Below are 12260 nucleotides of genomic sequence, written 5' to 3' on the forward strand. Positions count from 1 at the left end.
TTAAATAGAATGCGGATTATTATTTTTTTGGTTGCTTTAGCATACATTCTAAATATTTTTGTTGTATTTGTGTATGTGTCTATAGCACATTACAAGAAATGCAAATCAGAGTAAGGCTTTAGAATCGTCACCAAAACAGCAAAAAAGAGCACCCACACAATAACTGTACCCTGATGTTCTGTGTACAGTAATGTGATCTGTAATTAGTGGCTGTTAATTATAGCCTGACATTAAACCAAGAGTGACTGATTCTGTTTGTGCTTCTGCAGTCGGAACATCATCTTGCCGAACAAGTTATTTAAAGTCTATTCTATTCTATTCTATTCTATTCTATTCTATTCTATTCTATTCTATTCTATTCTATTCTTACTTATTTATTTCTTTATTATATGATTGAGGAGTTCATGGATTTTAATTGGATTCCTATGTTTAGGAATTGATCTAAAGTAACTAAATTCAAATCTTTTGGATGATATATTTATTTAAATAATTCTGTATATCAAAATGGTAGCTAATTAATAATAACATAGTTATATGAGGTGAGGTAGGTGGTTAGGGCCGGGGAGTTGGTGCTGGAAGTACTGCTATGGAAATATAGCCACCACAAGTGTCCCCTAAACACAGAATTTCCACATCATCCCCACATAATGTGTGTGTGTGTGTGTGTGTGTGTGTGTGTGTGTGTGTGTGTGTGTGTGTGTGTGTGTGTGTGTGTGTGAGCATGGTGCCCATTGAGGTATTGGCATCCCATCCAAGGTATATCCCTGTCATTCTTCTTGTGTTCTTAGGATTGTCCCTGACCATGGCCAAGGTAAAGTGCTGCACATTTATACAGTTATCTAATCAACTAATCATGTGGCAGCAGCACTGTGCAAACAAATAAACAAATGCATAAAATAAATTCATTAAAATACAGTAGCTCAAATTAATCTGGCCATTTTACTTTGACCCCTCTTAACAACAAGGCATTTCCACCCACCCACAGGACTGTCTCTCTTTTTTGTTTTTTGCACCACTTTATATAAACTCTAGACACTATCTATGCTGATTTTGACACTGTTACCATATAACTGTCTGATTAGATAACTGCATGAATCTGTAGGTATATATATACAGTATATATATATATATATATATATATATATATATATATATATATATATATATATATATATATATAGACACACACACAAATGAACAAAATGAAAATGAAAATTCTGTTTGCATTATAATTGCTGTTTTGCACAAATTGCTAAAACTATTGATTGTTTACATGTACAGTATTTATTATTATATTGATAATTAATTTGCACTATCACTAATCTCCTGTACTGGTCAGTGCTGGTCACTGTGTCTGCTGTCTCACTGTTTGTTTTATGTATTTAAAAATAATTGTGCTCTAATTCTTCCCAACAGAGTTTTAGCGAAAACCAGTGTTGGTGTATTCCTTGATAGAGACTTCAGGGCACTTTCGTACGTCACTCTGGATAAATTGCATTTAGCACATCTGCTAAATGCAAGGTGTAAATGTAAATGTTGCGTTGTGCTTTTTTTCACCACATGACACACATGTACACTTTATGCTGTGCCCCAGTTAGTTTTTCTTTGTAGTTCTGTGTTTATTGTTCATTTGTGTTCATTTATGTTGTTTTATGTAGCTCAGTGTGTAATGTACTGTATATGATTAGAATGACGATAAAGGCTAACGAATTGACATATATTTTGATGGGGGTCATTCATGTGTGTGCTTTCACTTTTGCCACTAGCTCAGTGGTTAAGGCTCTGGGTTACTGATCAGAAGAAGATCGAAGGTTTCAAGACCCTGTATCGCCAAGCTGCCACTATTGGGGCAATTGAGCATCTGCACTCAGAGAGAATGCAAGAGAATTTCACTGAGCTGTAAAGTAAATGTGACTTGTATACAACTGCTTTCTAAGAGGTAGCTCAATTGTTAAGATGTTGGATTTCTGATCTAAAGGGCCTGAGTTCAAACTCTCTTGGTGCCCTCGAGCCTAAAGGCCCTCAACCCTCTGTGCTCCAGTGGCACTGTAACATGGCTGACCCTATTTTACAGTGCTATAAAGCACTTTTCTATGAGGTAACATCAGTATTTAACATGTTGGACTTCTGGTCGGAAGGTCATGAGTTCAAATCCCTGCACCACTAAGCTGCCCTTACTCGGCCCTTGAGCAAGACCCCTAACCCTCAACAGCTCATCTGTTTGAATGAGATAATTGTAAGTCGCTCTGGAAAAGGGTGTAAAAGACAATGTAAATGGTTCGATGGAGGAAAATGGCCACGTGTTTGTATGTTATGAACTCCTTCCTTTTTTCCACCAACGTTTGAAAACTGTTTTGTTGGAAACTTTAATACTGCTGTGTGGACTGCTAGGCCCCGCCCACTGCGCGAAATCAGGTGTGTCTGACTGAAGTCCCGCCTCCTTTGACCTTACATGGCTATTAGTGAGGCGAGTTGATTGACAGCAGGCAGCAGCTACTGAGCGCCGCTGAGACATGGCGGAGCTTCCAGTTTGAGAGTAGAGAACGCCAACAGTTACGGTTTAGTTTCGCTTGTACCGAAAGTCGACACGTTCCCGAGCAAAATGGCGAAGAAGAAAGCGTAAAAGTGGGCGGAAATGCTGCGGTTCGGAGAATTGCGGTGGAAGAGGGAAGAAGTGTCTGGAAAGTAAGTGAGCTGAGGAGGAGGAGGAGGAGAAGGAGGGGGAGATAGAGAGAGAGAGAGAGAGAGAGAGAGAAAATGTACCGAGCGCAAGCTGTTCAGTGCAGTCAACAGCCTTAGGCAACAAATATGGCTTCGTGCGCCTTTTCGCTCGGTGGAATCAGAAACTGCTGTGTTAAGCCATCGGATATCATGGCGCACTCGCTCGCATCGTACAAGTGACCATAAGGAAGAGGGAGATCCCGCTTGGTTAATCGGGTGGGTGGGAGGGTGGGGGGTTCTGCTGGGTTTGAGTCGAGGTCACCGTCTCTCGCTCTCCGCCGACACAACTAGAAGCTAGCTTAGCCGTTTAGCTAGGGAACTGCGCGAAAGTGCAAATGGAGCCGAAGCACAAAGAGTTGTTAGAGCAGTGCCACCAGAACTTGGTGCAGTCCATCCCGGACGCGCAGTGCCTCATCGAGCTGCTCACCAAATCCGGCAGCCTGAGCGAGCGGGACATGCAGGACCTGGAGCAGAACTGCTCGTCGAGCTCGGAGAAAGTGGACCAGCTGCTGAAGATGCTCATGAGCAAGGAAAGCGACCATTTCCTGGCCCTGTGTGTGGCACTGGAGAAAACCTACCCTCACCTGTATACTGCCCTGTTCAGCAACGGCGGAGGAGCTGCAGATCACTCCGGTAAGTGTTCGTAGCTCACTCGGACCCTCATCCGTCACCGAGCTCAGGATGGAGGTCGCCATGTCTGAGGTGATCGCTAGTGTAAGGCATTGCTGAGATTTCGGGTGAGATTTCTCCTTACTCTAAGTGATCACAGCAGTGTTACAGTCTGACACCACTCACAAAAGCAGTCCGTCTACATGATCGAAGGTACTGTCTTCATTGCACGACCTCCTGAATAGTTCTAGTGCAATAGTTTTACCAAACAAATTGAGCAGGATGGCAGAAATTACCCCCCTCCACCCCACACACACACACACACACACACACACACACACACACCCCTCTCCCGGAAAAAATAATAGGGACATAATAGGAAACTGTATTTTGCTTAACTCATGATTCACATTAACTCAAGTAGAAATACAGGGCATCTGAATCCCAAGTGCAGAGTTTAAGTCTTAGCAAGTTCACATCACTTCAACTCGGATGAAAATAGTAGAGAAATCTGGGGAAACAGAAACTTTCGTAGCCCAACATTCCTCCACTTCATGCACATTAAGTGTAGTGTCAATAACATTGTTCTTTTCACATCACGGCTTTCTGATGCACATCCATGGGAAGTGGCGGTTTCCATGCGACCGCCTGCCACGGTGCCGTGCCCTTACACGTCAAGGTGCACACGTGTGCGACTTATTCGCCAACCCGTATTTCATAACGCACGCTTTTGTTTACTTTTTACTTCGCTGTCAGATGAATGAGGAAAGCATGAGGACGAGTTGGTCATTTCCTGTTCAATCTCTCCGGTTTTATCATCTGATGCCAATCCACTGATTTTTTCGGCCTTTCAAAAGGTCATCAACTTTCGCTCTGCGCAGGGTTCTGAGAATAAGAAATGGATGTTAAGTAATGAAATATGGAGGAAGAGTTTCTTTTAGAGTGTGTGTTCAATATTTATGGGTGTAAAAAGCAAAAAGAAGTGTGGATTCTTGACATGGCACTGAGTGCTGCTTCTGCAGGCTTAGAAGGTTCTCTAATAGGGGAGGACTGTCAGCTCGTGGACATCAACGCTTGCGATCGCAAACGTTTCGAAACGCCACACACGCACTTTACATTGTGTGAAAGAAAAGACACTTCAGGACCGTGTTTCTGCATCTTCCACGCTGCTTCTTTTGCCAGGTCTTAAATATACTGTGTGATTCCTGAGTGTCCACATTGACTCAGAAGAAACTTTCTATAACAGCACGACTCTGACAGTATTTCCCAGTGTAGTTTAAATGACCGGTTTAAACTAATTCCCTACATCTAATGCATTCTAGCTTTTTTTTTATATATTAGCAGATAATTCACAGGGACTTGTGTGGCTGTAAGTCTGTGTAATCTAAGGCTAAAAAAAAAAAAAAAAAGTCGGGGTTGTGGTGAAGCTTTTTGCAAGGTGTTTTTCACTTATTGAAAAGGTCTCCATAGTCAGTGCTTTATAACAGTTATTTTTTAATCCACAAAAAAGTCTTTGGGACAGAGGGGTAAAGTTTTTCCCCCAGTTACATAACAAACAGCAATGTCTTATTAACTAGTGTTATAAATGATAATAGCTGCTGTAACATAACTGATAATGAACAAACGTCCAGATGTTCCACAACATTAAGTGAAACGCTAAATTTTTTTCTTGTCATTTTCTTTTCAGTGTAGTAATTTGCAAATTCCCACTCATAATGCAGATGAGAAGTGTGAAGGCCATCACATGGATCTTCCTGAGACAGCTAAAGTCAGGCGACTGCATCTTTTTGAACTGCTGATCATGAGCACCTCAATGCAGCAACTGTCTACCCTCTTCTGCATACATGAGCTTACAGCCACCTGTGATTGGCTAGTGTTGTTAGATTTACAGGAGGTTGCGATCACTTCCACCCAGAGAGCGTGAGTGTGTTTGCTATTTGGGATAGTTTGCAATCTCCTGGAGATGGGACCAAAACATTCCAGTTTGGAGCGTTACCATAAACAAATTCTGTATTTACAAATAGCGGAATCAATCAGGTTGGGATGTTCTGGAATAGAACAGTAATTACAGTACATTATGAGAACCACACCATGTTGTGTTGTGTTCACTCAAAATTAGTATTCGAGGCAAATTAACATCTCATCAACTGTAATCACATTTTTTGAATACAATGTTTTTTTCCGCAACATTGCAATATGAATGTATGGCTGCATCCCTCTGCATTTTCATTCTAATTATTCAGACTGAAGCATCCTTAAAGCACATCTTTCATTACTTTTGCTGAGGCAATGTGTGTGATGTGATAATTTCTTACAATCCACATACCCTAGTATGCTCTGGAGTAGACAGATGAAAGCCTAAGCTCCCCCTCTCTCTCTCTCTCTCTCTCTCTTTGACTCACACACTCACGTGTATGATGAGTTACAGTGATCGCGACCTGCTCTAAAGTCATTCTTTCAAGCTGCCATTGCTGAGCCTCTACTCTTTTCACTGCCAAGCCTCTCCATACACACACACACCCACAGTCATAAGCACGCACACACACGCAGGTTGGGAGTGGGAGCTGTGGAGGAGGGGCAGGTTTGGTTAGTGTAGGGCAGTGTGGTGGCAGCTCCAACTGCTTCCTCATGCTGGCTGGAGGAGCAGCACACTGCATGTGGCGCTATGTTTATTGAACACACACAGGGTCATAAATCAATGCAAAACGGGAGGCAAAAGATCAGCATGGCAAATCATTGAGAGTTGCCGTATGCGTGGTATTATAATTAAATGGGTTTGCTGAAAACATTTCTAAAAATGAAGTATTTGTGATCTCTAAGCAGACTTAGCCTTGTCTTTTGACTGGGTTACAGCTTGTGTCGTTTTTACACTGCGGGTGCGATGTTTGCTCTGCGCTATACACTAGACAGTCACGTTGATTTAGATCCGAGGTGTCAGACTCCAGTCCTGGAGCAGCACAGCAAAGTCCCACCTCATTTATCACACCTATTTCATCTCTGAAGCTAATTAGCGAGGCTTTCATGAGCTGCATGTGGTGTGGTTTAATATAAAAAAAGGAAAAAAAAAATATCTGCAGGGACACTTTTGTTTGAACCTCATTAAAGATGAGGTTGTACTGGCCATTTTCTGACCAGCTGCATCCCTGCTCCTCCAGCCTCAGATAATAATCATTTAATGGGATCTAAAGAGTAGATCTTTACCAGTGGCTGGATTGTGGTGGTAGGCTGTGTAAAATGCAGCAGTGAGAAACCATCCATTTGTGTTTGAAAATCAAGTGGTTTAATTTGAAATGGCTTGTTCACAGCAGGCCAAAGGGTGACTCCTCCATGCAGTCAAACAGAGGGCTGAGCAGAGACAACAGGCCGTTTGTTTTAAGCTGAGCTACCCCAAAGTGCACAGTCAGCAGCTTGCTCTGTTTATGGACCATGGGCTCGGATCCCAATAGATCCAACTTGTGGATAGAGCGAGATATGGCAGGGAAGTATGTCGCACTAGAACACTACTTTTTGTTGTTCTTTGTCTTATTGTTTAACAGACGGTATATGAATGTAATTTTTACATTAGTGACAGTTGTATCGAGGAATCTCTGCTAATGTTTAATATCTGCTTTTGGTACAGGGGTTGAGAAATCATTGATTTATTACTTAGCTTAGCGGACACCTGGAAGTGCTGTTGTGGTCCTCAGTCCCATGGTTGTGTGTGTTTATTTTTTGAAAGCCTAGTGGCTGGATTAATGATACTACTCTAATGCAGTAAAGTATGGTGAGCTAGCTACATGCATTTATATAGACACACTAGTATTATTATTATTATTATTATTATTATTATTAGCGAAAACAAGTAATATGTTCATTTAATAGTTTCTAATGTAACGTCATGTTTGTGTCACAGGTCAACAAGTCATTGGTCAAAATTTCAGCTCTGAGTTAAGAAGATATTTGAATCTGACTCGCTGCTTTTAGCTTAAATATGATGTAAGTTACTTAAAGCCACCGAGTTCTATGGCAACAGTGGAATGGTGGTGGAGAGGGTAGCATTGCCACATCATAGGTCCTGGTTTAAGCCTGAGCCACTACTGTCTGTGTGGAGTTTCGGTGCATATGGGTTTCCTCAGGGTTTCTCAGTTTTTTTTGTTTTGTTTTTCCTTTCCTGTAAATGAGTATGATTGTGTGGACTGACAGAGCATCTCCCCAAGAATAGGTTGTTGATTCACCCCAACCCTGAGCAGGATAAACCTTTCTAAAAAGTGACTGTTATATGAGTAATATGATGACTTTGAGTCAGGCTTTATTCTGCATGGCTTATAAAAAATCATCATCTGTGCATGGTTAGTAAAACCTCCTTGAAAAAAATGCACTCTAGCCAACCAGTTTGCACCCTGGCTGATTTGGAAGCATGCACTATAGTCAGAGCATCGAGGTGTGTTCCACATCAGTGTACGTGCTTTCAAGGACACAGGATGGCTTGTATTTTTTTTCATGCTGCCTGCTGTGTACACTTACTGTCCTGGTTGGTTTAATGCAGTGGATGTTGCTCTACTTTTAGCTGCTGTCATGGGTCTAATCCGGTATCTGCAACTCAGCAACTCAACCTTTTTGTATAACTGGACCTGACTAATGTAACCTAGTGCACCAAACCGCTGAAAAGAAGAGCCCACTAATAATGGCCGGTTGGCTTTGATATGAATGCATTTCGGAATGTTATTATTAGAATCTTTTTGATGTGTACGTTTGCTATGAGTCTGTACTCATTTATATCCTTTAATCATAAACAGGACTTCTTATTTAGAATAGGACTGATATTTTGTGTGCGCATTCACCGAATGAAATGAGCATGTATAGGTTCTTGTGTTTGCAAGGTGTTGAGTCTGGTGGCATTGTCTGCCATGAGTCAGTGCCATAAAAAAAAAAGACTTAATTGCCATTTGCAAGCTTTTCCAAGCTTCTTAATTACTGAGTAATGCACAGGAAATGCCAAAGTTTAAGTACTGGTTGTGCAGCAATAGAAATAAACAGTGCTGCTCCAAGTTCCATCGGTGCTGTGGTCTGAACTTGATGCCTGACACTGGACTGATAGCTGGCTACAATCAGACCCTGTAATAAAGGCTTTCTGAAAACGGGCCCATTAATCTGCCCATGGCTGACTGACCTGACACATGTAGCTTTTAGTAGGTTAAGAGCAGCTATTAGGTGTGGAAGAGGCAGTAATGCACAGCTGGATGTGCTGTGCTGAACAATGGGAAATGTATTCTAGTTCGGTGGGGAACCTTATCTAACCTTCAATATGAGAAACAGATTAAGACATTATTGCCAGGTGCAGCATGGATTACATTTAATTTAGGCAACCTGTTTGGGGAAGTCTGAGAATGTTTGCTCCGGGGGGTTTTCGTTCTGTGCCTCTTTTACATGGCTAAGTTTTATATGATATGTCTTACTTAGCAGATTTTCTGCCAGTAATAATATAACTGACCTTGTTTATTTATGCTGACATGTAAAAGGTAAACTTCAGTTGTAACAGTTTGTGCCATTTAGCAAGTGGAGCAAATTAAAATGTGGCCACTTGACAATTTTAAACAGACATTATTGTAAGAATACTTTATTGATCCCATAGTGAAATCTGTGCAGTTGGATTTTTTTTTGTTCATGCAGTGAGTTGATTTACAACGTGTGTATTTGTTATTTATAATGTTAAACCTGTATGTAGTAATGGACAGTATGACTTGATCTGATATGCTGGTTTTTGTTTTGCTTATATGAAACACCAGAGAAATGACAGGCCATGCTGATAGAGACAATAATTAACAATTGACTAACACCATGTCCCGACTTGTTCAATAACACCACAATTTGAAAATGATTGACAATGATTGTCACTTTGTACTTTTTATTTGTTTGTGGTTATTTTAAAGTCACAGTAGTTGTTTTTTTAGTTGCTTTATAGAATATTATGAATATAGAATATTATCATAAATGGTTAAAACAAAGTGTATTATGTGTCTGTTTGGAAAGAGAACATATGATTGGTAAGTGCCCAGTGCAGCCAGATAATTGTCTTTGAGTAAATCACCATGCTGTGCTTTTCAGGGTGAAAAAAGTACTGAATGACGTAACAAATCAAGCAGTTTTTATCACTTCAAGAAAAAATAAGGCAATGCAATTTGCATGTAATTCTGGTTTACTATAATTCTGGTTTATATTGCTAATAGCAGTCGATTAATTAATAATACATCTGATAATTCGAGTCCACAAAAACCTTCAAATGCAGGGATTATAACATTAGCATATATTCAAAAACGTGGAAAATAAGCTCTCATGTTTTTAAACAAAGTTGTTAAAAATAGGCATTGTTTATCAGTGTCATGAGTATGAAATCATCAAATTTTTACAAATAGGGTGAATGGTTATTGTTGAAAACAGTGAAAATGGTTGGAAAATGTTGAAAAGAGTCCTCGCCCCCTCACCACCTTTTAATTCGGTGTCATCTGCTTTTTTATGTGGTCAAAGGTGACATGATGTAATTTCATCCCTTTTTGTAGTTGTGACTATGGAATTACAGTTCTGCCCAACAAAGTTTTCAGAAGTGGGAAAGTCTCTTCACGGGTGACCTCATCTGTTACGTGAGAGCTTTATGCTGCAGGCACTTCACCCACCAATCAAATCTACTGTAAATACTGCCACATTGTGTGACCAGCAAGAAACCTGATTTGTTGCATCTACTGAACCCTGTCCTTAGTGCCACAGCTTTGCCATACGGCCTCATGGGAAAATGCAAGCTAATTTAACAAAGGCTTCCTGGGCTGTGTGGTGCCTCTGCTCCTGCAGCACTGTCCACTATGTCTTTCTGCTGTCTGGAAGAGAAAAGAGGGTGACTTTGAGCTGGGTTTACTCCAGATTTAATCAAACAGCACTGGGTTCTTCAGGAAAGAAGGAACACTGCCAGAATGAGTTTGATGTAAACGCCTGAGATGTGGGTAAACAGAATCGTTTGTCAGACACTCTCTATAGACATCTCTGCAGGCCTGGCATAATGACAGATAGGACTTCAGGCTGACAGTAGCAGCTGAGCTCAGATCTGTTCGCTTAAGAATACAAATAGTGAAGAGTTCAAACAGTATTCTGATTACTTAGGAGTTATTAGTTCAAATATTCTGATTTAATTGCAGGAAAGGATGAATACACCAATACATTATGGCATTATAAGATCATGACTGGTGAGTGAATAACACTGATTATCTCTTCATTATGGCACCTGTTAGTTGGTGGGATAAATTAGGTGGCAAATGAACATTTTGTACTCAAAGTTAATGTGTTAGAAGCAGGAAAAATGGTCAAGTGTAAGGAATTGAGCGAGTTTGGCCCTCAAACACTCTCAATTCCTACGCTTGCCCATTTTCTTTATCTATCAAAAGTGGTCAAAGGTGACATGATGTAATTTCATCCCTTTTGTAGTTGTGACTATGGAATTACAGTTCTGCCCAACAAAGTTTTCAGAAGTGGGAAAGTCTCTTCACGGGTGACCTCATCTGTTACGTGAGAGCTTTATGCTGCAGGCACTTCACCCACCAATCAAATCTACTGTAAATACTGCCACATTGTGTGACCAGCAAGAAACCTGATTTGTTGCATCTACTGAACCCTGTCCTTAGTGCCACAGCTTTGCCATACGGCCTCATGGGAAAATGCAAGCTAATTTAACAAAGGCTTCCTGGGCTGTGTGGTGCCTCTGCTCCTGCAGCACTGTCCACTATGTCTTTCTGCTGTCTGGAAGAGAAAAGAGGGTGACTTTGAGCTGGGTTTACTCCAGATTTAATCAAACAGCACTGGGTTCTTCAGGAAAGAAGGAACACTGCCAGAATGAGTTTGATGTAAACGCCTGAGATGTGGGTAAACAGAATCGTTTGTCAGACACTCTCTATAGACATCTCTGCAGGCCTGGCATAATGACAGATAGGACTTCAGGCTGACAGTAGCAGCTGAGCTCAGATCTGTTCGCTTAAGAATACAAATAGTGAAGAGTTCAAACAGTATTCTGATTACTTAGGAGTTATTAGTTCAAATATTCTGATTTAATTGCAGGAAAGGATGAATACACCAATACATTATGGCATTATAAGATCATGACTGGTGAGTGAATAACACTGATTATCTCTTCATTATGGCACCTGTTAGTTGGTGGGATAAATTAGGTGGCAAATGAACATTTTGTACTCAAAGTTAATGTGTTAGAAGCAGGAAAAATGGTCAAGTGTAAGGAATTGAGCGAGTTTGGCCCTCAAACTCTCTCAATTCCTACGCTTGCCCATTTTTTTATCTATCAAAAGTGGTCAAAGGAAGGAAAAGTGGTGAACCGATCCAACAGACGAGTTCCTGTAGTTCAAATTGCTGAAGAAGTTCATACTGTTAATGCGTGACGTTTCAGGACAGTTTTGGCAGCAATGGGTGGACCAACACAATATTAGGCAGGTGGTCATAATGCTGTGGTTGATTGGTAGGAAAGTTATGCCTAGTCAGTTTATAATGCTTCATAAAAGAAAAAAATCAAGTACTTTTTTTTTTTTTGTAGCATTAAATATGCTTTTACTGATGTCTGTGAGCTCATATATGCAGAAGGTGGCTGATGATGCACTCCATATATGTGTGTTGCACTGTGTGATGGTGCAGCAGTTTGAAAAGATGTAGTAGTTGGCATCACACGTTATAGAGGAAGCTTTTTTTTTTTTTCGTTTGCTCAAACTCTTCCCGGTTGATAGCTGTTGTGTGGTATGGGAGAGCTGGCTAAATGATTGGGAATTGGCAAGGAAAAAAATAGGGCAAATCATCATCATAGTCATCTGTGCTAATCAAAATAGCATAATTATGGGGTCTAGTGGAAAGGTCTCTTTCTAGATCAGTTTTTTTAATTTTCCTTTTTCTTCAGGATTTCAAATGTA

General features: G+C 40.6%; 1 protein-coding gene across 3 annotated transcripts in view; it reads left to right on the forward strand.

Moving 5' to 3' along the window:
• The first annotated feature begins 2472 nt into the window (after window positions 1–2472).
• The window catches only part of dlg5a (discs, large homolog 5a (Drosophila)), a 42510-nt gene continuing 32722 nt past the window's right edge, over window positions 2473–12260 (forward strand). For all 3 annotated transcript variants that reach the window (XM_046868325.1, XM_046868333.1, XM_046868340.1), the window contains exon 1: window positions 2473–3354. In XM_046868325.1, coding sequence (XP_046724281.1) covers window positions 3057–3354 — 298 coding nt within the window. In that variant the 5' untranslated portion in view covers window positions 2473–3056. The remainder of the gene's footprint in view (window positions 3355–12260) is intronic.

Source organism: Silurus meridionalis, chromosome 2, assembly GCF_014805685.1.
Source record: "Silurus meridionalis isolate SWU-2019-XX chromosome 2, ASM1480568v1, whole genome shotgun sequence".
Taxonomy (NCBI): Eukaryota; Metazoa; Chordata; class Actinopteri; order Siluriformes; family Siluridae; genus Silurus; species Silurus meridionalis.